The sequence below is a fragment of the Dinoponera quadriceps genome, unplaced genomic scaffold, assembly GCF_001313825.1.
Source record: "Dinoponera quadriceps isolate SergipeBrazil2010 unplaced genomic scaffold, ASM131382v1 scaffold113, whole genome shotgun sequence".
In the NCBI taxonomy this organism is placed as follows: domain Eukaryota; kingdom Metazoa; phylum Arthropoda; class Insecta; order Hymenoptera; family Formicidae; genus Dinoponera; species Dinoponera quadriceps.
In genome coordinates, this window is record NW_014554899.1 from 733242 (window position 1) to 758572 (window position 25331).

At 45.3% G+C, this 25331-nt stretch overlaps 4 protein-coding genes across 5 annotated transcripts; 3 read left to right on the top strand and 1 right to left on the bottom strand.

Annotated features, from left to right (window-relative positions):
* Nucleotides 1-359: 359 nt before the first annotated feature.
* LOC106742483 (AT-rich interactive domain-containing protein 4B) lies at nt 360-11011 on the top strand. 2 transcript variants are annotated; one of them, XM_014615451.1, is made up of 7 exons: nt 360-1247; nt 3466-3893; nt 3984-4229; nt 4733-4937; nt 5030-9746; nt 10124-10264; nt 10633-11011. In XM_014615451.1, exons 1-7 carry the CDS (start codon nt 1242-1244, stop codon nt 10674-10676), a joined length of 5787 nt encoding a protein of 1928 aa, XP_014470937.1. In that variant the 5' UTR covers nt 360-1241; the 3' UTR covers nt 10677-11011. The 2 variants fall into 2 exon arrangements, with proteins under 2 accessions (XP_014470937.1, XP_014470936.1); XM_014615450.1 differs by having other exon boundaries at nt 361-1247; nt 3466-3902.
* LOC106742488 (arginine--tRNA ligase, cytoplasmic) lies at nt 11006-16636 on the top strand. Its single transcript, XM_014615457.1, has 9 exons — nt 11006-12623; nt 13401-13654; nt 13776-13931; nt 14035-14272; nt 14421-14845; nt 14946-15087; nt 15178-15440; nt 15519-15711; nt 15960-16636. Exons 2-9 carry the CDS (start codon nt 13607-13609, stop codon nt 16535-16537), a joined length of 2043 nt encoding a protein of 680 aa, XP_014470943.1. The 5' UTR covers nt 11006-12623; nt 13401-13606; the 3' UTR covers nt 16538-16636.
* Nucleotides 16637-17003: 367 nt separating this feature from the next.
* LOC106742493 (leucine--tRNA ligase, cytoplasmic) lies at nt 17004-23912 on the top strand. The gene is made up of 16 exons (XM_014615464.1): nt 17004-17114; nt 17396-17608; nt 18600-18812; nt 18883-19044; nt 19128-19372; nt 19458-19683; nt 19761-19979; nt 20047-20500; nt 20572-20710; nt 20899-21169; nt 21234-21481; nt 21838-22072; nt 22159-22416; nt 22493-22708; nt 22994-23228; nt 23333-23912. The coding sequence occupies exons 1-16, from the start codon at nt 17112-17114 to the stop codon at nt 23551-23553; spliced, it is 3558 nt and encodes a 1185-aa protein (XP_014470950.1). The 5' UTR covers nt 17004-17111; the 3' UTR covers nt 23554-23912.
* LOC106742495 (homocysteine S-methyltransferase YbgG-like) lies at nt 23814-25174 on the bottom strand. Its single transcript, XM_014615466.1, has one exon. The coding sequence runs from the start codon at nt 24977-24979 to the stop codon at nt 24017-24019; it is 963 nt and encodes a 320-aa protein (XP_014470952.1). The 5' UTR covers nt 24980-25174; the 3' UTR covers nt 23814-24016.
* Nucleotides 25175-25331: the final 157 nt, after the last annotated feature.

Sequence of the window (25331 nt, forward strand, 5' to 3'; positions counted from 1 at the left end):
GATAGAGGATTTTTAGTGTCCCCGACATTTTCTCTAGACCCCCTAGAAATTCTCTATCCGATAGCCAATTGACGTATCTGACAATGCTCGTCGCACGACTAGCATTTTAATACTAGCTTTAAGAGGGGAATACAATGAGAGGGTATACAACGTTCATATGAGAAAAAATCACCTTACAATTACGATATAATCAGAAGATCATCTGCAGGGGCGTGCATAGCGATTCTTTTGGATAACAGTCAAAATAAATATTGTACTTAGTTGAATGAACATTCAAAGTGAAGTGCAACAAGAGTCCATGTATTCATTTATTATAAATCTTCAACTCTGTACCTAGTAAATATTATAGAAAATACTTTTTAAAACGTTGGATAGAAAAATACGACTTGTATGAAGAGAAAAGGAAGGTGTATATTTCGCGGAAAATATGGCCTAGCTGCACATAAGAGCAGCTCTTGCATTCGCGCGAGCGTGATGTAGAATCGCATTTTCGAAAATAGGAAATTGATCGGGACGGAGCAAAGTCCCGTCCGATTCGTCGAATTCGAATTTCCAACCTTCGACATTCATTCCGAAACGCGCCACGAGGGAAATATATCCACGCCTCCGCACGGATTTGACACGAAGCGCCAACTACAGTACCGACACACATCCCTGCGAATGGCTGCTGCGTAGTTGAAGCGGCGCGGTCGGATTACTCCGCGTGCATGCGTGCGTCGCTCGTTTTTGCGAGGGATCTTCGCGTGCGCACTCGAAACTCGCCCGTTTTCGCACCCAACACGCGCCCGTCGGCCTGTCTTCTCCAGTTTCGTCCCGTCTCGTCGATTCGCCGGTGAGCTTCTCGAGGCCGCGTTCTCCAGCGCACGAACGGCGGCGGCGTCACGTCGTTTTTTGACCGTACGTTTTCGCGACGGCGCAAGGATCGCGCCGTCCAATGAGAAGCGCGGCCTAGGCTGACAAGTATCAAGCAGCAGACGGAGGTGGAGATGGGCAGGGAGCTCGTACGCATACGTCGCGTCGTCGCGGTGGAGGTGGAATTGTGTTGCTCGCCCGAAGGGGTCAGGCCCGCTTTTGCGTTACGTCGCAACATTCGCGCGCGCCAGTCACGTCGCGAGTGAGGGACGAAAGTCGCGAGATGTGAGGAGGAGGACGTCGTGCCGCATGCGTTTTTCTCCTTCCGACCGTGCACGGAGCCTGTCGCCGTGTGAATACAACTCGCAACAACGTGGAGCTCGTGGAAGATGCTGGTGAGTGTGTAAACAGGCAGGAGTAACAGCGGAACGGCGCGATGCGTGCGCGGCTGGCTGGCGGCTGCTTCGCCGCAGTCAGCCAGCTTCCTTCTGCTCGTGCTAACTGCGTGCATGCGTCGCTAAGGCCGCTCTTCACGTTTTCGTTCGTCGCCCGTTCTGTGTATTTCTCGCCGAACTCCCCCCGTCCGCCCCCCTTCGTTATGACGTGCCGCGCGAACGCGTATCTACCGCGCTCTTTCCGTTTCTCTGCCCTCCTTCTCCCCCGTCGCCTTCTCATCTATCCTTCTCTCTCGCTCTCTTTAACTCGTTCGTTAGCTTCTCTTGTTCTATCTTTTTCTCCGTTTCTGCGTCTCTTTTTCGTTCTCTCACGCTCGTCCGCTCGGTCTCTCATCCTCTCTCGCTCGCTCATGCTACATCTACGTTTACGTCTTTTGGAGGCGAGCCCGGCTGCCCGAATGTTCCGGGTGGCTTTCTTGGCGCGAGACGATGTCTGTCACAGGCGGGAGACACACTCGCGGAGAGAGCGAAAAATGTCGCGACGCGAACTCGGCTCTACCCGTCTATCCCCCCGGTCTCTTTCCCTCTCTCTCTGTCCCTCCCTCGCTCGCTCCTCGTCGGTCTATCTCTGTCCTCCTCTCTCCACCGCGTTGATACACGGAAGATTCCGATACAGACGATCGTACTTTCTAGGCGCGAAAGATTGCACAGAGTACATCTAGGTGTTTCAATCGGCAAAGCGGTGCCGAAATGATATTTTGCGACTAAGCACCTTCCTTCGAAGTACATATCTTTCACAGATTCGTGTCTGATAATTGTGTTCTTCCCTCCTCCCTCCCTCCCCCCCCGGTATTCTCCCGCTCTCTCTTTCTCTCTCTTTCTCGAAAGCACGAGCATATGTGCGTTTTATTTCGAGTACGAGGAATGTAGAATCGGTATGCGACTGACAGAAACACGTTCCCGTCACGATACCACTGGTTTGGTCAATATAATGCATTAATTCAGTCCCCCTTGTACTACCATTGGTTTGCGCGATATCGTACTTTTCATCGTCCTCTCACCTTATTCTCTGTGAAACGCGAAATACAATACACAGAATAGGCAAACTTACGATTATACATTGTTTCATCAATGCTTAATTTAATTATATGTTTCGTATTCTCTTCTCAGAATATTGGAAACATTCCTTTTACTACCGATTTTTTGTCAAGATCAAAGACACGTGACCTTAATTTAAGTGAGAAAAAAAAGATGGAAGGAAAGATACAGGTATTTATTTATTTTTTTTAATTAAGTTTCTCCTTTAAGAATACACTATACACTATTACAGGTATATATTATCTACAACCTACATCTCTTATTCTCACCTGTACACTCTATGAAAAACTAGAAGTATTCTTCTGTTTGGTTTCTCTCTTTATCTATGGATGATAAATACTCATGGATAATGGTCGATTTAATAATGAAAGTACAAGCTTACAATTACTTATTTAGTAGTCTTTATCAGCTGTTCGAGTTTTATGATTTGTTTCGGTGCTATATGCAAAGAAAATAAGAAAAATCAATCGATAAGTAGTTATAAATATTTACATTTGCTTCTTACTTTATCACTGCACATAACACTAACGCTTCCAAACTGGTGTAATTATAATACTAACACACTGACTGAAAACTGTCATAGAAAAATACAAATATTCGTAAAAATATTAAGACAATATCTTTTTATTTCAAATGAAAAATATATAAAAATCGACGTATAGAATATTGTATCATTTTGTAAATTAGTTATTGAGATTGCAATTTTTTTTTCTATCTCACGAAGATCAACGTACACGATATTACCTCATCCTCGAGTCACGTTTACTCTTTAGAGTACAAACGAGCGATTAGAATACAAATCGTGGTAACTTCACATCAGAGAAGAAATGTGTTCGCTTTGCTTAGAGGCTTTGCTTGAAACCTCTCCTCGCGCTCCGTAGTTCACATCCAAGTCTTATATGTGACATCATACATGTCAAAACATGCATGCGATGTAAAAAATAACTCTTTATGTGTCTCTAACTCGTCGGTATCTGACGCTCGTTGAATTTCTCGCTTATGAGACCTGCACACTCACATGTATATATTATCAGTGTATCGATACATAAGTCATTACATTAAAGCAACGTCGTCGAGAGAGAGTTTCGGTATTGTCACGTTAAAATGTCTGTTCGAACAGGGAGACGATCCACCGTACCTATCGGTGGGCACAGAAGTAAGCGCTAAATACAAGGGTGCCTTCTGCGAAGCTAAAATCCGTAAGGTGGTGCGATCGGTAAAGTGTCGTGTGACATATAAACAAGGTTTGGGCACTGCTACGGTCGCCGACGACCAAATAAAAGGGACTTTAAGAGTAGGTGCCTCTGTTGAAGCTAGGCATGGAGATCGGAAAGAATTTGTGGAGGCGACTATTACCAAAATCCAAGACTGCAGTCAGTATACTGTAGTCTTCGACGATGGCGATATCACGACGTTGAGGCGAACCGCGCTGTGTCTCAAAAGTGGACGACACTTCGCCGAGAGCGAAACGTTGGACCAGTTACCGCTCACCCATCCTGAACACTTTAGCACCCCTGTGATCGGGGGTAGAAGGGGTAGACGTTCAAGGCAAGCGCAGTAAGTGCGGTGGAAAAATCTTGTATATCCGAGTCCCCGGACGGCCGGTCTAACGTAACGTTTTTTTCGCGAAATTAACAGGGACGAGAGCAGCGAAGATGAGGACAGTCCGCCGAGGAACGCCCGCGACTCCGGCTTCATCGGAGGCGCGAAGGAGGGAATGGAAACGGAGCCGGAGATCGGCAGAGTGGTCTGCGTGGAGCTCGGTGACAAGAAGAAGAAGGACAATTGGTTCCCGGGGCTAGTGGTCGCGCCCACCGCCCAGGACACTGTGAGGATACGCGTGAGGGACGATTACTTGGTGCGCTCGTTCAAGGACGCGAGATAGTGAGTGACGATGCCGCGTGGTGTCAACGACTGTCACATGCTACTCCGCATACGCTGCTTCATGTATGCTTTACCACTAAATCGAAAGTAGCGTGATTTTTTATCTTACACGTATAAATACATATAAGGTCGAAATTATTTATAACTACACAGAAAAATATATTAAGTCTAGTCTATATATCTTAAATCAGTAATAGATATTTTTATACATAAGCAAAAATATTGATATTTTTAGAAAATTTTTGGTCTTGAATCGAATGTATGTAATACTCGCATCAATACAAATTCTATCAATGATTTAATACAAATTTTCTTTCCCGTGTAGTAAAGCTATTACGATCCAACCATTATAATTGGAGACTAGTGGTTTTCAGCCTTATGTCTAGAGTCGAAGAACCGTAAAGATTTTTTATCTAAGAAATGGTAAAGCACATACGTAATGCAATGTGTGTACTATTATGAACAATTGCACATAACCTTTGGTCCTATTTCCTGCCTTTCAGTTACACGGTACCGAAGAAGGAGGCCACAGAATTCACGAAGGAACTGGTCAACAAAGTGGAGAACAGCACGTTGAAGGTCGCAGTCGAGAAGGCGCTTCTATTTTTGGAGAAAAATGAATTGCCGCCTCATTGGGACAGGGATTCCTTGTTCGGCCATTCTGTTTCTAGCGGGAATAGCGATTCCGACGGCGAGCTCGACTCCGATGTAAGACTATACGCTTGTTTTTGTTAGAGCTCTTCTTCTCTCGAAATCTTGTACGACGTACGATTGTGAGGAATCTTGCCTTATTCTTGCAGAGCTCGGACGATGAGCCGCGCGAGGAAAAAGATCATTTCGTGGCGCAGTTGTACAAATTTATGGACGACCGTGGTACGCCTATAAACAACTGTCCGATGATTGGTTCGGAAGATATCGATCTGTACAGGCTGTTTCGAGCGGTTTACAAGCTGGGCGGTTACAATCGCGTCACGAATCAGAATCAATGGAAGGCCATAACGCGGCGGCTCGGCTTCGCGATGCAGAACTCGCCTTCCACGCATAATCTCGTGAAGCAGGCGTACAAGAAATTCCTGCACTCCTTCGAGGACTTCTATCGGAAGTTGGGCTGTACCATGGTGAATCATCCGCGCGGCAGCACGCGTAAACAACGACCCGGAAGGAGCTTGATTCGCGACAAGGACAGAAACACACCGATACCGCCGCCGGTGCCGCCGGTGAAGAACGACAAAGAGGAAGACGAGAAGAAGGCTGCGGAGGACGAGAAGAAGGAGAAGAAAGAAGTGAAGAAGGATCAGGTGAAGGAGGAGGAGATCGTCAAGATAAAGAAGAAGGAAGAGGCGGAGGGCAGCGGCAGCGGCCAAGAGAGCGATGTGAACGTAGAGGCTGAGACCGAGTCGTCGTCGTCGAGTGCTGGGGAGAAGCCGCCGAAGGTGGCCGCGCCGGTGGTCCCAGCGTTACCCCCCAGCACGAACGCGTCGTCCAGCCGAGCCAAGCCGAAGAGCAGCAAAGAGGAGACGAAGAAGAAGACGGTCGAGAAGAAGAAGACCGAGAGCAAGAAGCAGGAGAAGAAGGATGAAAAGCCGAAGGAAGAGGAAGCCACCAAGACGACGAGGTCGAAGGCGAAGGACGACACCGTGAAGAACAAGAGCGCCACCGAAGGCAGGGAGACCCGAACTCCGTCCAGGGAAGCCGAGAAGAAAACGTTATCCAAGCAGCGACGTTTGACCGACGAGGAGCTGAAGAAACGCGGGAGGAAGCGGAAAGAGTACGAAACGGAGAAGTCGCGTGCGGACGAGCAACTCACGGAGACCACCGCACCCAGCTACAAGGGCCCCGTCGACTTCGGCGATCGACTGAAGGTCTACTACGGGCCGACGCACGAGTCCAAAGTCACGTACGAGGCGAAGGTGATCGACATAGAGAAGGACGGCGCGGAGCCGATGTATCTCGTGCATTACACCGGCTGGAACACCAGATACGACGAATGGATCAAGGCGTCCAGAATCGCGCAGAACTTCACGCAGACTCAAGGTAGGGTGAAGCGTACCAAGACACCCCGGCCGCAGACTCCCAGCGCGAATCTGCCGGCGAACAATAAATCAGCAAAGGGCACTTGCAGCTCGACGACCAACGTGTCTCAGAGTCGTCGCCGGGCTCAGAGCGTCGCCCCTCCCACGTCCACCAGCGCCGCCGTGTCCGTCACGTCCGCGAAGGAGGTAAAAAAGGACGAGAAGGACAAGGAGGCGACACCGCAACCGATCCGAGCCAGCACGCCGTTGTCCATCGCCAGTTCCAGTTCCAGAACCAAGAGCCCCGCCACACCGGCGAACAACCGGCAGACCAGGACGAGCAGGAACACCGAGCTGTCGGGCACCATTGAGCATCGCAGGCGCACCAGACGAATGTCGGGCCACACAGACATATCCGTAGTGTCGGAGAGCGAAGGTAGCGACGGCTACGATTCCGACACCACCGAACCCGAGCAGGCCAAGACCAGGTTGAGAGGCGCGGAGGAAAGAAAGCGGAAGGAGGCGCGGAACAGGGTGGAGGAGAGGATAAAGGTGGAGGATGCCAGCGACGCCGAGGACGAGAAGGACAATCTCGAGGAGCCGCGTAAGGGCAGACGTCTGAGGAGGACACCCGGCAAGATTCAGGGCATCAAGTCCGAGCCCGACAGCGACGAGGAGCAACCCAAGGGCCGCGACTTCGACCTCAACCAGATACGATCGGAGCTGAAAGGTTTCGACAAAGCGGTGAAGATGGAGCTGGTCAGGATGGAGCCGGACGATGAGATGAAGATGGACGAGAAGGAGAACGTCGCGACGATCGCCACTCGAGTGTCGCCCAAGTTGGAGAAGCTCGTCGAGACCCCGAAGGTGGAAGTTGTCGAGACGAAAGTCGAAAGCACGGAAGACATTTACGAGTTCAAGGAGCCGGAGCCGTTCGAGTTCGAGGTGAGGAACAAGAGAGACACCAGCGGCGAGAAGGACAAGCTGAAGAAGAAGATGTTCGAGGACGAGCCCAAGAGCCCGAAGAAGAAGCAGAAAATCGCGCCGATGTCCACGACGCCAGCCAGGGAGGCGAAGAATAATGACTCGACGGACGGCGACGGTCGGGCGAAGAAGCCGAGGAAGTTGTTCAGCAACAAGAGATCGGACGAAGCAGCGAGCGAAGCGCCGCCGGTGGTCACGGTGGTTCCCCAGTCGCTCAGCAAGTCGTCGGCTCAGCCGGCGCCGCCGTCCGTGTACGAGGACGCGTTCGACAAGCTGTGCGAGTCCCCGTCGTTCAATCAACAACTGAAGCCGGCGGCGATCGTGGAGGAACCGCCTAAGGTCGCGTCCAGCGGCTTGAACCTCCTGTTCAGCGACCTGCCGGCGGCGGACGACGAAGGTACGCGCGACGACTCGGAGGACCGTCTGATCATATCGGAAACCGAGGTATCGGAGGTGGAACAGGACAACTCCTTCTCGTATCAGCAGGAGGTCCAGTTTCACGGCGCCGAGCTGCCGGACGCGACGGACTCGGGCAACAAGAGCGAACCGACCGTCGCCGCCGCGGTTGAGTGCGCGAGGGAGGAGACGATGACGGGCGCCGGCAGTAGCGCCAACAAGTCGATCGGCAACAATTCCCTGGATCAGAAGCAGAACGTCGTCAAGTTGCCCGCGCAGTCGGAGCTGAGGCTTCTGGACACGAAACTGCTCGATCTCGCTCCGGTCGCTCCGTTGCCGATCGTGACGCCTCCGGCGCCGATAAGCGCGAGGTTGCCGGCGACCTCCACGATCGAGGAGAAGCTCTCGGCGGCCGCGATGGCGTTTCGCAACAAGGCCAAAGATAACAAGAGAGACAGCAAGGCGACCCTGGACGAGGATGTCACGGCCGACGTGACGACGCGCAAACTGTTGAAGCTGGACATTACGATTCTTCAGAGAACCAAGGACGACGAGATGGACGAACAGGAGAAGAAGCAGGAGGAGGCCGCGATGATGAGCGAAGAAGAGCAGCGCAGGGAGATCATGCGCGTCGCGATCAAGCAGAAGGAGGAGGAGCTGCAGCAGCTCAAGCTGAAGAAGGAGGCGGAATTGAAGAAGTTCGCGGAGGCGAAGACCATCGTCGCCGCCGAGCACAAGACGAAGTTGCAGGAAGTCGGCAGGGAGGACGGTTGGAAGAGCGCGGAGAACGAGCAAGGCAAGCGACCCGAGGAGGAGATGCTCGAGCAGACGGAGAAAGAGAGAATCGATACCCGCAAGAAGCCGGTGAACCCGGACATCCTCGATTCGACGGACAGCAGCGATTCGGAACAGAGGCTGGTGATCGACAACGAGGAGCCGCAGGACGTGAAGATGTCGGTCTCGTCCAACTTCGACGTCAAGCTGCGAGCGGAACTCGATCGTCTGCAGGACACGCAAGAGAGATACGCGAGGACGCAGAAGACCTCGAACGTTCAACATCAGCTGCAACAACAACAGCAAGAATGCATGGAGGTCAAAGCGTCGTCCGACGTAGTGTCATCCGTCTCGAAGACCGACGAAGAGGGTGAGACGATGAATTCCCTGCTGTGCGAAGAAGAGATACCCGGCTCACCGGCTCCGCCGGGCTCCGAGAGCATCGAGCAGGCGAGTGCCGATCCCGCGTGCAACTCGCCGAAGAACGAGGTCACCGAGAGCAGCATAGTGCTGATGGAGATGCCGTTCGCGAGTGCGCCCACTTCTGGCCAGAGCACCACGTGCAGCAGCAGCACCGTCGCCACTCTCAGCATGTCGTTACCGAAAACCGTCGAGACTTCCGTGCCGGTTTCCTTGCCGATGCAGCAGAACGCACCGTTGAACGTACGACAGCAGCAGCATCAGCAGCAGCACCAACAACAGCTCCAGCAGCAACTACAGCACCACCACCACCACCAGCAGCAGCAGCAACATCAGCAGCACATGCCAGCGGTGTTACTGCCGCCGCAACGGCGGGAGAGCAACGAGGCCGCACCGGTGATGGACAATACGCCGCCGACCACCCCCGATTCGAGCATCTCCAACATCACCGGCTCGCCGAGGGAGGAGAGGACCGGCGGCTCGTCGCCAACCTCCGAAGACAACATCAAGCTGAACCGCGACAGCTCAGAGGCGGACAACGACAGCGCCGGCAAAGGGCCGGGCTTCAGCGAGGACGACACGCTGCCGATCTCGGAGAGCAATTCCGTCGATAGAACGCCCAAGCCGCCGGCTAAGCGTTCGATCTGCGACGAAATGCATTCGTCACCCAAGAAACGCAAGAGGAGCCGAAAGCACTCGGAGTGCGGTAGCGTGGTGGCGCCGAAGAAACCCGCCGGCAGGCAGAGTAGCAGCAGACACGGCAGATACGTCGCGGGCAGTGATAGTGACGATACCAGTGAGGGGTCGAATCTGTGCACCGTCAACACCGCGCCGACCGCGCACGCCAATCTCGCCAGCGTCACCGATCTGGCCGCTACCTATTCGTCGAGGTCACCGAGGCCGACCAAGTATAACTTCTACGTGGAACTGGGTACGTTATAGTTGAGTTTTCTTGTGAAAATATCCGAGGGATATTTATAGTAATTTCAAATATATATTTATGCACACGCATCGAATATATTTCATTGTTGTGTACACTTCAAGTATTTTCTGTATAGGGTGGTCCATTTAAATCGAGCATCTTAAATATTTCACTTGTTTTTGATACGAAAAAATGTCGAAGGAAACTACCCTGTATAACTGGATAGGCTGATATTTTAATTTTAATATTATGATTGATTATTTGATAATCTTTATGTAAAAAATGGAAATCTTATCATAGATTTATAATCTCAAGTTGTAGTAAAAGCAACTTTTCTATCATGAGAAATTTGTTTTCTTAATTTATTCTAATGGTTGTCTGGACAGATCCTGAATTAGACGCCAGTCAGAGGATAGCAGTGTTACAACAGAAGTTAACCGAGTTGCGGAAGACGTATAACGCTGTGAAAGTTGAACTTGCCACGATAGAGCGGCGTCGGAAAAAATTACGAAGACGGGAACGAGAAGGTAAATGATTCGACGATCAATCGTCCCATTTCATACGTATCATCAATTTCATTATTCCATTTCTTCGCGTCGTATTTAGTGTTAATCATATTTAACAATTTGATCCTTATTTGATAGATTCTGTCACAACGAGAACGATAAAACAATGTTCTCACTTATAACACAGAACAGGTCCTGTATGCATTCCGCAGATATTAAAGATCCGATGTCTCCTTGAATTTCAGATACCATGCATTCTTTTACAATAACGTAACTCCTAATCTTCATTAGATCGCCATTATTCGTCGACCATCGGAGATTCGAAACTCGTGGAACGAGACGGAAAGATCCGTCGTGAGTAATGTTAATGTTAAAACATTCTGTTTCAGCGGTCAAAGCAGCTAAGGCAGAGATGCAACAAGCTTGCTCGTGATAAACAGTCCTGAAAGATCAGAAATGTTCTTTCCTCGAGCACTAAGTGAGACTCTTTGGGATGTTTGAGATAACTGGAATATCAAAGTAGCGTCACGTAACGCACGGGCATCATGCAATCACGGCGAATTTCATGACAATTTTTACCTATGTAACATCGCTTCGTAGGTAATATCTGCCCCTCCACACACTTCCTCCATTAATATTACAATTGTAGATATAGTAGTAAGATTTAGCGTAAGGGGAGATACGTTTATCAAGATGAGAGAAAGAGAAAGAGCGTGAGAGAATAAAAGAGACGTATATATACATATATATATATATGTGTAATTTATTATATATATATATCTTCACATATATAATGTATTACATGTATATTCATATGTAATATTATGTTGTACATTATTTTGTCAAGATCGTGTAATCTGACTATGTTAAAGGCGTTTATTCTCGACTTGGTCACCTCACCTGCTCAGACGTAAAGTACAAATTATCTATTTGATGATCGTTTCGTCGTTTGTTTCTGTTTTCGTTACGTAAGAAAAAGAAAAAAAAGAAAAAAAGGAAAACCAGAAAAGGCTGAGAAAAGCGTTACCGATATAGTATGTTATTGTAAAGACATCTTGGGAACAAATAATTATCTAAGCTGTCTATCATTTCCGTTTCCCCGGAATACGATTACCACCGGATGCAGTTGAGCTGTTTTCGCAAGAACGTTAAAAAAAAAGAAAAGACAAAAGGCGCAAGAAACGAGGAAGTACCAGTTATCTCATGCAGCTATGTCGCAAAAGAAGGAAGGTTGCGTGTTTTATAGTATATAGAAGGAGAAATGTGTAAATATTAGAGATATAGCGCGAAAATCGTGGTACCACATATACATACACACATACATACACACACACATATACATATTGGTGCACGACTTGTGTGTGCGGACGTACACATACCGATTCTCAGTTAAATAAGATAAAATATAAATAACAATGTTGCAATGTCATGTAATTCTGAAGGACAGCGAGCGCGCGCGAATTATGATATTTATAGCGAAGTGTTTGTACGACAGGGTGTAAGCGAAGAAATTTGTATATTGATACGTGTGTGAAGTAGAGCGCGATTGCTAACTGCTAAACACAGAAAAAAAGTCGAAAGAAAGAGGGAAGAGAGAAAGCGAGCGAGGTAATCGCTGTTTTAATTTCCGTGTATATAAATATATATATATATACAAACGGAAGGCCGTGCTATACTTATACAAAAATGTACGAACATACAATGATTTATACGAGCAAAATTGCGACACGCGTTATGTCAATTTCGACGTCGCTCTCCCAATAAGTCCGTTTCATTTCTTCTTTTTTCCTTTTCTCTTTGTTCTCCCCGTGATAGATTATACGGCAATTTGTCGTGAATGCAGCTCAATGAGATATATCATCAGTTTATCGCACCGTCACAGTATAAGTAAGAAAAAAAGAAACAGCACAGATCTCCACAGAACATTCTAAAGACGTTCTTTAGAGATTTAGTGCTGCCTGAACATAGAGATTTATTTTAGCCAGCATCTATCGTCATTCAAATTATAACCCGCGCACAACCAACAATATGGCGACCGGTTAGCACCGAGATCAAAAGTGCCGCCGCAGAGTGAACCTACTGTTCTTTAGTAGGTTCAATCCGGGAAAAATAGTGCAAATAATTGTCTCCTGCGTATGACTGAACTGCACAATCAAGAACATGGCGGCCAGCAGTTGTCACATGGTGTGAGCTGAAATACATGTGAATAAAAACATGGAATACATGTGAATAAAAACGTGGAATACCTGTGTATTGCTTATTTATTAAAAAGGAACGGAAGAGGCGGATATAAATGCCGCATATTAAATTGCCACAGTGCAAGCAGCGAAAATTAAGGAATAAAGGAGATCACATTCCGATTTCCTAAAACTCCAGAAAGGTTAGTTTTATATGTTTAAACTTTTATATTTTAAAACTAAGCATGATAAAGAAAATATGTGTATATAAAAATGAATAGAATTTATTATTTTCTGTAAATTATTTGTTAATATATATTAAGAAGGAAAGAAAGAGAGAGAAGCCAGGTGTAAATTCTAATTTTTATATATGTAAGATTATTTTTGGTGTAACTTTTAAATCGTGTGTATACAATCAGTCGCGAATCAAATTAGATTTTACGTTATCATTTCATGTTTTTCCACGATAATGTGATTTTTTCTGTTCTACTTGAGGAATAATTATTATCCAAGTAAAATAGAAAATCATGGAGACATTTAAATGACAAGAAATTGATTGTAAAAGTAAAATGATTTTTCTAGACATTTTGACGTTCTGACTTTATTTTAAAGTTATTATTTAATTCTTTCGCCTGAAAATCATTTCCATTATGTATATTTATATTTACGAACTAATAATTATCATGTCGATTCATACAACATTATCCAAACAGCACAGATCTCCACAGAACATTCTTAACACTTTGCCGGCCGCTGTCACGTACGCGTGACTTTTATTCGCCAACTGTTATCGGCCGCTGCCACGTACACGTGACTTCTTTTCGTCAGTGGTGATGTTTAATTCCGAAGTTTTTATAAGTACACATATTGATGCAGAGTAACAATTGATGAATAAGTCACGCGTACGTGACAGCGGCCGGCAAAGTGTTAAGACTTCCTTTGGAGATTTCGTGCTGTCTGAACATAGAGATTTATTTTAGCCGATATCTATCATCTAGCCGGTCATTCAAATTATAACCCGCGCACAATCAACAATATGGCGACCGGTTAGCATCGAGATCAAAAGTGTCGCCGCGAAGTGAACCTACTATCCTTACTTACACTGTGCCGAAAGTGTGTGTGCAGCGAACCACGTGGTCACGTCTGCCCGGTCTTTCTCGGCGAACGAGTTTTGTGAAACGTTAGAATGTCAACGCCGGATTTAGAAATGTTTCACAAACGAGCGGCCGCAGCGGTAAATACTTTTTGCCGATTTCTCTACAACGTTTTGTCATTACATCGCGATAATTTTTAAGTTTCAAGCTGTCACAGCTGTGAGACTCGACGATTAGCATACGCGTTATCTTCTGTCGTAGGAAGGAGAGATAGTCTATTTAAAGGACCAAATCGAATTGTTGCGCCGAAGTATCGCGGACAATGTCTCGCAGGAGTCCACCGTGGATAAGGAGGAGTTTCTGAAATTACAACAGGAGAATGTCAAGCTGAAACACAGGATAGCGATACTCAAGAGGGTGTGTTTCTATGACGTAACAGACTTCCTGCATCGCTTTAACACAATTTTGGCCCGAAACTTTACTTGCAAGTACATCCGTTCTTTGTAATTATTTCTCACAGACCATCGAAGCGCAGAGGGGCAAAGTACCGTTAGGCCCGACGTCTCTGTCCGTTGTATCCCAAGACGATGTGATCAGTATTAATAATACTCTGTGCGATATTTTTCGAAAGGCAATCAACTTAGCATATCCCAATGTATCGGATCCACCAGTGATAATAACTACCAGCAATAATCCCAAATTTGGGGATTACCAATGTAACAGTGCTATGCCTTTGGCGCAACAGCTGAGTAGCTCTGGTGAGGACTTTTAACTAATATTTTTATTGTTTCTCGCTTTTGCTAATTTATATTACATATTAAAATACAATATATACTAAAATATATTATTCACTACGTGTTAAAATTTGAGATAAATAATTAAATATGTTGTGTGTTACTATCACAGGTACTAAAGTAATTCCACGCAATGTTGCTAACGAAATTATATCCAAACTAGAAGAATCCACCCTTGTAGATAAATACGAGATAGCTGGTCCAGGATTTATAAATATATATTTGAAACGTGACTTTGGACAAACTGCTTTGGCCAGTTGGTTGAAGAAAGGCGATGTTCCTCCTCCATGTGTTCAGAGAAAGAGGGTTATTGTAGACTTTTCTAGTCCCAACATTGCCAAAGAGATGCATGTGGGACACCTGAGATCCACCATAATTGGAGATAGTATTTGTAGGCTGTTAGAATACTTAGGACATGATGTGCTGAGACTCAATCATGTAGGTGACTGGGGCACGCAGTTTGGTATGTTGATAGCACATCTTCAAGACAAGTTTCCCGACTACTCGACTGTTGCTCCTTCCATCCAGGATCTTCAGGTGACCGCACAATTGTGTTATCGCATGCAACATTCGCCATACAATCGTTTTACAAACAAGTATACTGATCATATCTATTATTGCATTCGCATGTGTACAGGCTTTCTATAAAGAATCTAAAACTAGGTTCGATACTGATGAAAATTTCAAGAAACGAGCGTACGAGTGCGTTGTTAAATTACAAGCTTTTGAGTCTGAGATAATAAAAGCCTGGAAGATGATATGTGATGCATCAAGGCAGGGTGAATATTTCGTCGATTGTCTATGGAGTGATCAATCGTGGAGAGAGTAATAGCTACTTTTTAATTATATCGTTTCCACGTTTGACACAGAATTCAACAAATTGTACACTCGACTGGATATCAAGATAATCGAGAGAGGCGAGTCCTTTTATCAAAAGCGCATGGAATCAATAGTGAAAGAGCTGGAGTCAAAAAATATGTTAGAGGAAGACAACGGCCGGAAGGTAATGTGGGGGGAGAAACGAAACAATGGGATACCTTTGACGATAGTCAAATCCGACGGTGGTTTCACATATGATACGTCAGATATGGCCGCTCTCAAGCAACGCGTTGAGGAGGAAAAGGCGGATTGGGTATGTCGTGTTTCTCGCTGCATCGTTCCTTGAGCGAGTTGTCCTGTAACGTGTAACGTTAACTTTTTAATTTTACAGTTGATATATGTGACGGACGCCGGGCAATCCCTACATTTCCATATGCTGGAGAGTTGCGGCAGAAGGGCGGATATCTTGAAGAGCCATCATAGGATGGATCACGTTGGCTTCGGTGTCGTTTTAGGCGAGGACAAGAAGAAATTCAAGACGAGGTCCGGTGATACTGTAAAACTCACCGAATTGTTGGACGAAGGTAACGAGGCAGCAGCTCAATCGCGAACCTGACGTCGCTTGCGTTCGGCAGAAAAAGCAGCTCAGTAAGAGTTTTGTGATTATTGCCTCTGATTGGTACGTTCTCCTATATTAATGGGAGATCTAGAAGAACACTCCAATCATCAACACAAAAATCACAAAACAGTAAGTTGTTTTTTCCACCGGACGCGGACATTGCTATCGTTTATCTTACTTTTGAAGCAAGCTAACGTGTGGCTCTCCACCAAGGCTTGAAGAGGGCACTGCAGAAACTCAAGGAGAAGGAACGCGACAAAGTGCTCTCCGAAGAAGAGCTGAGGACCGCCCAGGAGTCCGTGGCGTACGGCTGCATAAAGTACGCCGATTTGGTGCACAACAGAAACCACGAATACATATTCTTGTTCGACAAGATGCTGGAGGACAAGGGCAACACCGCCGTGTACTTACTGTACGCCTTAACTCGCATCCGTTCCATCGCCCGGATGGCGAACGTCACGCCGGACGAGTTGCAGCAGAAGCACGCGCGCGACACTCCGATCTCGTTGGCGCATGAGAAGGAATGGAAGCTGGCCAAGGTACTGCTCAAGTTCCCCGACGTGCTTCTCAGCATCAGCCAGGATATGTTCCTGCATCCGTTGTGCGAGTTTTGCTACGAGATCTCGTGCGCGTTCACGGAATTTTACGACAAGTGCTATTGCGTGGAGAAGAATCAGGCCGGTGAGATCGTGAAGGTGAACATAGGCCGTCTCTTACTCACGGAAGCCACCGCGATGGTCATGGAGAAGTGCTTCGCTTTGTTGGGTCTGAAGCCCGTCGCGCGCATGTAGGAGAATATTTGTTTTAAAGATAGAAGCTGTATATTTTTCCGACTTAACGTCGAGTCTTAACTGCAGTGTAGCGAAAGATTAATGAAACTTCTGCTCAGATTTGTTTTCTTTTATATGATATTTCTATGGTTTTTCTTCATATACATCGCTCCTCTGTCTCTGCCTTGCGATACAATTTAGCGCGGATTAATAGGTCCCCATGATATTATATCTAATGCGATATTTATTTTGAATTTGTATACAAAGAGAGACTTGAAATAATAAATACCTCTACAATTATTAATATAATAAATACCTCTTCAATTATTATGGCGCTCCTATGTAATCTACTTTTTGCTATGAAATACCCATATGATCCACTTAAAGATGCAAACGCTTCCAAACGCTTCAAAGCAGGAGGAGGAATATGATTGGTCTATACAGTGCTTCGATGCATTTGCAACGTGAAATGTATCCGGACACCTTGTGAGTGTATATTGATGCGCTGTGCACGCCATCACGTGTTCACACGTACGATCGAATGGACTTTGTGCCGTGTGGGATAGTTAATTGCTGTTATTCGCACTATAATTAAATGGTAAGTACATACATACATATCAACGGGCAGTGTAATTTACCAATTTTTCACAATTTTTATACGAACACTTGCGTTATCCTGTCTAGTGCATATCCGTGTTCGAATGTCTTCTTAACCTGTTCGCCAGTATTCATATGGTTAATTATAATCTTCAATTATTACGATAGAAATAGAAACATTCATGAGTTATTTTCTTCGATCATTTAATCCGTCTAATAAAATATGTCATACGCTGTTATTTTGATATACCAATTGCTCAAAAGTGACGTTTTATATGATAGGCAACTGAAAGGAAAGGGACTTTCAAAGTCCAGTATCTTCAACAAATTGAGAAGGAAATACAGGCAAAATGGGAGGCCGGGAAGGTGTACGAAGAGAACGCACCTTCGAAAGGTGAAAAGTCGTCGGATGAAAAGTTTCTCGCGACTTTTCCGTATCCTTACATGAATGGACGTCTCCATCTGGGTCATACTTTTTCATTGTCAAAGTGTGAGGTATGCATCTATTTATAGCCTTTTGCTGGGTCTTATATTTATTATTTAGAACAATATTCAGGGTAGGATATATAAAATATTATATGCGGTTTAGTCTGGAAATATATATCATAGAAAAAAATATTTTAGGTAAACTTGTTTAATTTGAACGGGAAAAATAGATAGGGATATTAATTTGATGATGGTCATTCCAAGGCCATATCAAGGTCATCATGAATTGTTTAAATGAAATCCTATGGTTTTTTAAACATATATCGATTCCTGTGTTCATTCTGTATACAAAAGTACTGAAGCAAGGCCATTGAAAAGCAAATACTTAACATGATATGTTATATTTTATCCTAACACTTCTTACTATAAGATATGAAATATCTCTTAAAGTATTTACTTTTTGATAGGTTCACTTTAATGTTTTTGTTGATAAAGGAATGTGAGAAATCATTTAATAGTACTTATTATTGCATATTGGTGCATGAATGCATCCGCAAAATGCAGTGAACTTTTTTTTTAATTTCTATGTTTTTTATAGTAATTGGTTCCACCCATTATTCTATGTAAAAAAAATGAGCTGAAGTTGTTGAAAAGTGAAAACATTGCGAAATATTTCATATCTTATACTGAAAAGTATTGAGTTAAAATATAAAATATTATGGAAAGTATTGATTTTACGATGATCTTACCTTATTACTTTTATTCATAAAATGAACAAAGAAATCGATATATGTAAAAAACTATATAATTCCATTAAAAAAATTAATGATGACTTTGATATGACTTTGGGACGACCATTTAGGTCTAATTAAAGTCTAATTAATGTTCCTATCCATTTTCCTCTTTCAAACTAACTAAATAAATTTATCTAAAACATTTTTTTCTAAGATATATATTTTCAGGGAAAATCGCTTGTAATATTTTATACAGTCCACCTTTATATAACGTATAATAATCATTATATATATATAATGTATATAATAGTGAATATTATTATTAGTTCGCAATTCGGTACAATCGTCTCCTTGGGAAAAAAGTGCTTTTTCCTTTTGGCTTGCATTGCACTGGTATGCCTATTAAGGCGTGTAGCGATAAGCTGAAAAGAGAAATAGAATTATATGGCTGTCCACCACAGTTTCCTGAGAACTTGGAGACGGTAGAGGAACAAGTTGATGATGATGTAGTACCCAAGGATAAGAGCAAAGGGAAAAAGGTAAAAAGGAAATGCTGAAGTGTAATAGAGTAATGTTTCTGAAAGAATTAAATTTAATGTTGAATTTCAGAGTAAAGCAATAGCTAAGGTAGATTCAGCCAAATATCAATGGCAAATTATGCAATCTCTTGGCTTAAAGAACGAGGAAATCAAGAATTTCACGGATGCTGCGTACTGGCTCGATTATTTTCCACCACTTGCTGTGCAAGACTTAAAATCCATCGGGCTACACGTAAGATACACGATACAACGATTGTTCTTATACATTGCCTTCCAAAATTGGTACACCTAAATCGATCTTTAATGCTGCTCCAGGTGGATTGGCGAAGAACCTTCGTTACAACGGACGCAAATCCATTTTACGATTCTTTCGTACGCTGGCAATTTAAGCATTTGAAGTCTAGGAACAAAATTAAGTACGGAAAGAGATACACCATTTATTCACCGAAAGATGGGCAGCCTTGCATGGATCACGATAGATCCTCCGGCGAAGGCGTCGGGCCGCAAGAGTACACGTTGATCAAAATGAAAGTGCAGGAGCCTTATCCTCAGCAACTTAAGTAATATTATATAAATTTCTCACACTGAATTGCCATTCTTCGTTACTTTCCGAATAAGTTTTTTTTTCTAAATGAACACTCGTAGGAAATTGGATGATAAGCCGGTCTACCTCGTGGCCGCGACTTTGAGACCCGAGACAATGTATGGCCAAACAAATTGCTGGGTGCATCCAGATATGAGTTATATCGCGTACGCTTTGGCCTCCGGGGACGTGTACATTTCTACGGAACGTGCGGCAAGGAATATGTCCTATCAAGATTTCTTCCAAGAAGAAGGAAAGATAGACGTTCTCCTGAAGCTCACGGGCAAAGTGTGATCTGTTTATTCGTACGATAGGGATCGATTACACTTATGTGAAGTCTATAAGTAAGAAACTGATATTTTCAGGATTTATTAGGACTACCGTTGGAAGCTCCTCTCACTTGTAACAAGGTGATCTACGCATTGCCGATGTTGACGATAAAAGAAGACAAAGGTACCGGTATCGTAACTTCCGTCCCCAGCGACTCGCCCGATGATTATGCCGCACTGATAGATCTGAAGAAGAAGCAGCCACTCAGAGAGAAGTACGGGATCGCCGACGAGATGGTGTTGCCGTACGACCCAGTAAGAAACCGATCACTCGACGACTCGATAGAAAATGCCATTATGAAACCGCGTCTTTGTGCATTAGATTCCGATCATCGAGGTTCCGGAACTCGGGGATTTGGTGGCGGTGAAACTATACGACCAGTTGAAGATCCAGTCGCAAAATGACAAGGTTAAACTCGCCGAGGCGAAGGAGATAGCATACTTGAAGGGATTTTACGACGGTGTGCTGTTGGTAGGCCCGTACAAGGGCAAGAAGATACAGGATATCAAGAAGCCAATTCAGAAGGAGATCGTCGACAATGGCGGGGCAGTGATCTACTATGAACCGGAGAAGACTATCATTTCCAGGTCGAATGACGAATGTGTAGTGGCTCTCTGCAATCAGTGGTATTTGGATTACGGCGAGGAGAACTGGAAGAAGCAGACATTGGAGGCTTTGAAGAATCTTGATACCTTCCACGATGAAGTCAGGAAGAATTTCGTTGCTTGTCTTGATTGGCTTCACGAGCACGCGTGTTCCCGAACGTACGGGCTCGGTGAGTATCTGTGATGTACTAGGAACTACCTTGCGATTGCAGCCATTCTTCTGATTTCCCCGAATCTTTAGGCACCAAGTTGCCGTGGGATGAGAACTGGTTGATAGAATCTCTGTCCGACTCTACTATATACATGGCTTACTACACAGTAGCGCATTTCTTACAAGGAGGAACGTTCAAAGGGGACAAGCCTAACATATATGAGATAAAGTAAGCAGAATTAAAATTTTATTATTTAGTTATTTAATTTAAATTTTTGATTGTTACATTTTATAATCGTCTAATTTGAACTACGGTTTTGCGTATTGAAAAAAAATTGTTTTTTTTTTTATTATAATTTAAATTATTTGATAGTTATTTTATATTTGTTTAATATAACATTCAATTGTTCCTGCCAGGGCAAGCGATATGATTCCGGAAGTGTGGGACTATATCTTCTTCAAGGATGCTAAGTTGCCGAAGTGCAACATAAAGAAAGCGGTTTTAGAAGAAATGAGACGCGAGTTCCAGTACTGGTACCCGGTAGATCTGAGAGTATCGGGGAAGGATTTGGTGCAAAACCATCTCACCTACTTCCTCTATAATCACACAGCGATATGGCCGGATCAGCCTGAATTGTGGCCGCGAGGGATTAGGGCAAACGGTCATCTGCTCTTGAATTCAGCGAAGGTAACGCACGATTGTAAACTCGTCAATTCATTTCACAGTGACATCTTAATTGCCGTCTCGACAGATGTCCAAATCGGAAGGCAACTTTCTAACGCTCGCCGAGGCAGTGGATAAATTCTCAGCCGACGGGATGCGCCTTTGTCTGGCCGATTCCGGCGATTCCGTGGAGGATGCGAATTTCGTCGAGAGCACAGCCGACGCGGGAATTCTCCGATTGTACAATTTCATAGAATGGGTCAAGGAGGTGTTAACTACGAAAGATTCCTTTAGATCCAGAGAACCGTGCACCTTCAACGATCGAGTTTTTGAGAGGTATCTTTTGTAGCCTTTGAGAGATGTTTCTGCTACAGTCGAATCCACGTGAAATGCCTTTAAGCACGTCAAAGCATTTTTTAACGCTGAATATCATCAATATTAATATTTTATATTTATTATTTATTTTTTTATATTCATTTTATATATTTTTTAAAATCTATTTTCATTATATCTATATTATTTATTATTTATATATATATTTTTTATTTATATTTATATTATGTTTATATACTTGAACGCATCGGATTATAGAGAGGTCCGATATTCTTTCTTTCTTCGATTAAAATAATTAAGAGCCGGTTCACGTATGATATTTCATATAAAGCTCATTTTTCTCTTAATCCTCTAAATAGCGAGATCAATTGGAAAATTCGGGAGACCGGCGAGAATTACTCACGGATGCTCTACAAGGAGGCACTTAGAACCGGATTTTTCGAGTTTCAAGCGGCTAGGGATAAATATTTGCAATTGAGTACATTAGATGGCATCAATCGGACACTTATTATGAAGTATATAGAACTTCAAGTTGTTATCTTATCTCCCATCTGCCCGCATGTTTGCGAGTACATATGGGGGCTTATTGGTAAGGTAAGTATTTTCCTGCTGCTACTGAAATATCGATAGATCATTGTTTTGTCCTTGCGTGGAGACATAATCGATGGATGATGCTGCAGAACGGGAGCGTACTGAACGCAAAATGGCCCACAGTGGGAACAATCAACGAAATTCTTATCAAATCGTCGCAATATCTGATGAGTGCGGCCCATACGTTTAGAATTCTTTTGAAGAATTATATGACGCCGAAGAAGCCTTCGAAGGGGAAGAACGATGCCTCCGCCACTGAGAGACCCACGCAAGGAATTATTTGGGTGGCCAAGACTTACCCACCTTGGCAAAGTGTCGTCCTCACGACCATGAGAGAGATGTATTCTGTAAGCAGTAATAGCTTCGGTGCGACGCAATGATTAATTCTCTTCTTATTTTTTAACGTCTTCATTTGCGTTGCAGAAAAACGGGGATAAGTTACCCGACAATAAAGAACTCGCCACGGAGTTGGGAGGTAAGAACGAGCTGAAGAAGTACATGAAACGAGTAATGCCGTTCGCGCAGCTCATGAAGGAGAAGGTGGAGAGCGTCGGTCTCAGCGCGCTGAACTTGACGCTCGACTTTAACGAGTTCGATGTGCTCGAGAACAACAAGGACTATCTCATAAATACATTAGACGTAAGCGGTCTCCGTACTATTTTCAACGGTTCTAGGATGTCTGTAATGCTGATCGATTGTACTTTCAAAAATCTCACTTTAGTATTTAATATTGTGGTGGAAAAGGAATCTAGAGATCATTGAAGATGTTAATCAGTTTGTAAACAGCAATAAGACGCAGCAAGGAAAACTTCGAAAATGCTTTTCTTCTCGTGAAAAGATGAAAATTGCTGTGACTGATACAAAAATCACCGTTATGATGAATATTTCGTATGCATTACATTTCTCTGTTTCATTCATAATCAGCTTGACGAGATTATCATAAAGTACACGGACGAGGCCCCGGAGAAGACGAAGGAAGAATGTTGCCCCGGCGCTCCGTACATGAGTTTCTTCAAGAAGGCTGCGGTTTCACGCGTTATGAACGTTACTAATCCACAAAGATACAGTGGTTTGTTTGAAGTGTCCGTGAGCGTCTCACAAGCTGATACGGCTTCGGACGTCATATTTCGTATTGTGAAACAATTCAAACACATAAAAGGTGCTTTAACTGTTTCTGAATGACACGTAAATCAATTGATACAATATCAATTGATGGATCCATTGATGTAATATGATATTTTATAGTTCTATTTTCGTGTCTAGATCCCGCTTTGATCTCACTGTATCGCTACGAGGATCCGATCATGGGAGCGAGAACGAGACTAGTGCCCGGGGAGGACATATTCAAGGGGAAGATTGAAATTCCAACGGATTCTGCATTTAATATAAACGCGGAAACGGGCGATGTCGAGGTGAACGTTGCGGGTAACGTGTACCCGGTAGGCGAGAAATTAGTATACATCGATAAATCTTTGGAAAAGTAAGCGTTGCGTTTGACTTCGCCGAGAAACGCTGCTTTTCGTTATACTGATATGTAAGAATATAAATGATAAGTTAGTGAGAAGATGATGAAAAGGCTAGCTGTACGGGGTAGGTCCACTGAATAGTATCGGACGAGAAGTGAAAGTGCGTCAAAAAGAAAGGGGCAATTATATTCAGATGAGAAAATAATTAATTTTGTAACACACGATATATCGCAAACGATGAGAGAAGCATGCAAGAGTCCTCATGATATTTAATCAGCTTGATAACAAACATCTCTTTATTCATACACACTCGACAGATGATGTTCTTTCATTTAGGAGATTACATTTTCTCAATAAAAAGAAGTATCTTATTAAAACCCCGGCGACGTGACATGCGTTTCCTACGCGGTGCCGGCGAGGTTTGACCACCTCGCACGACATCGCCAAGCGGCAGCGCGACGTCATCGGGTGACCGCCGACTCTACGTCGCCGCTTCGCGCAGATCCACCCTGGACCTGATCCGCTTGACGTCCGTGGCGTATGTCCTGCAGCAGCCGCCGATGTAGCGCACCCCGAGATCCAGCCACTCGTCGATGAACTCGTGCAGGGAGGGCGCCTCCCTGTCCTTCTTCCAGCCCTCCGTCACCAGGTACTTCTCTCCGCTGTTGGGGTACACCACTAACGGTATGAGACCGCCGTCGCCTTTGTTCACGCCTTTCAGCAGAGGGCTGACGCTCTGCGGAGCGAGGCAGTTTACACCGACCGCCACTATCTGCCCGGGCAGCGCGTTCTTGTAGCATCTCACGGCGATTTCCCGGAAGCTCGCGCCGTCCGCCAGACTCCTGCCGTCGTCGCGGCACGAGAAGGACAGCCAGGCCCGCGTGTCCGGGAACTCCCTCAGCAGCTCGACCACGGCGTCCGCCTCGCGCTCGCACGGTATCGTCTCGATCGCCAGCAGGTCGACCCCCTCCTCCAGCAGTGCGCGCATCCGGGGCCTGTGCCAGTTGACGAGGAATTCCCGCGACACTCGCGTGCCGTACGAGCCGGTGTACTCGGAGCCGTCGTGCAGACAGGCGCCGTACGGGCCGCAGGACCCGGCGATCATCGGTTTCCGGTTCGACTTCGCGTCGTCGTTCTCCTCGATCTCCTTACGGTAGGCGTTCACCGCGTCCTTGGCGTAATCGACGGCACGGCGGATTATCTCGAGGCTCTCCTCCTCGCCGACCCCCAGGTACTTGACGAAGCCGTCGATCGTCGCCTGATACGTGTTGGTCTGTATGATATCGGCGCCGGCCCGCAGGAAGTCCAAGTGGGTGGCGAAGACCGCGTTCGGCTCCGTGACGAGGAAACGCGCCGTCCACAGAGGGTCGCCGTCGATCCTCTCGCCCACGTGGGTCGACAGCTGCGTGGAGAAGCCACCGTCCAGCACCTTGATCTTCGACATGCCTCGACGATCTCTCTCTTCCTTTCTCGAGTAGTTGTTTTATCTTAACTTCTTCGAAAGCTCTCCCTCGAAGGTCCCGACGCGACGTCGACGCGCTTCGTCGGTTGACGAGAGGGAAACAAGCCGGAGGATCTCTTCTGTGTCGGGGAAACGCGCGTCTCGATCGCACGCTCCGCTGACAATACGAAGAAATCAGTCGGACACGCGGCACTTATACGCGCGGCGTTTCCCCCGTCGTTATCGTCTGGGCTACGTTTTGATTGTTTTAATCGAGCGACGCGCAAAACAGAGATTACGCGCCGCGCGTCTCTTCCGCGTCTTTTCAGCGCATGTCTGCTAGATCACATTGCAT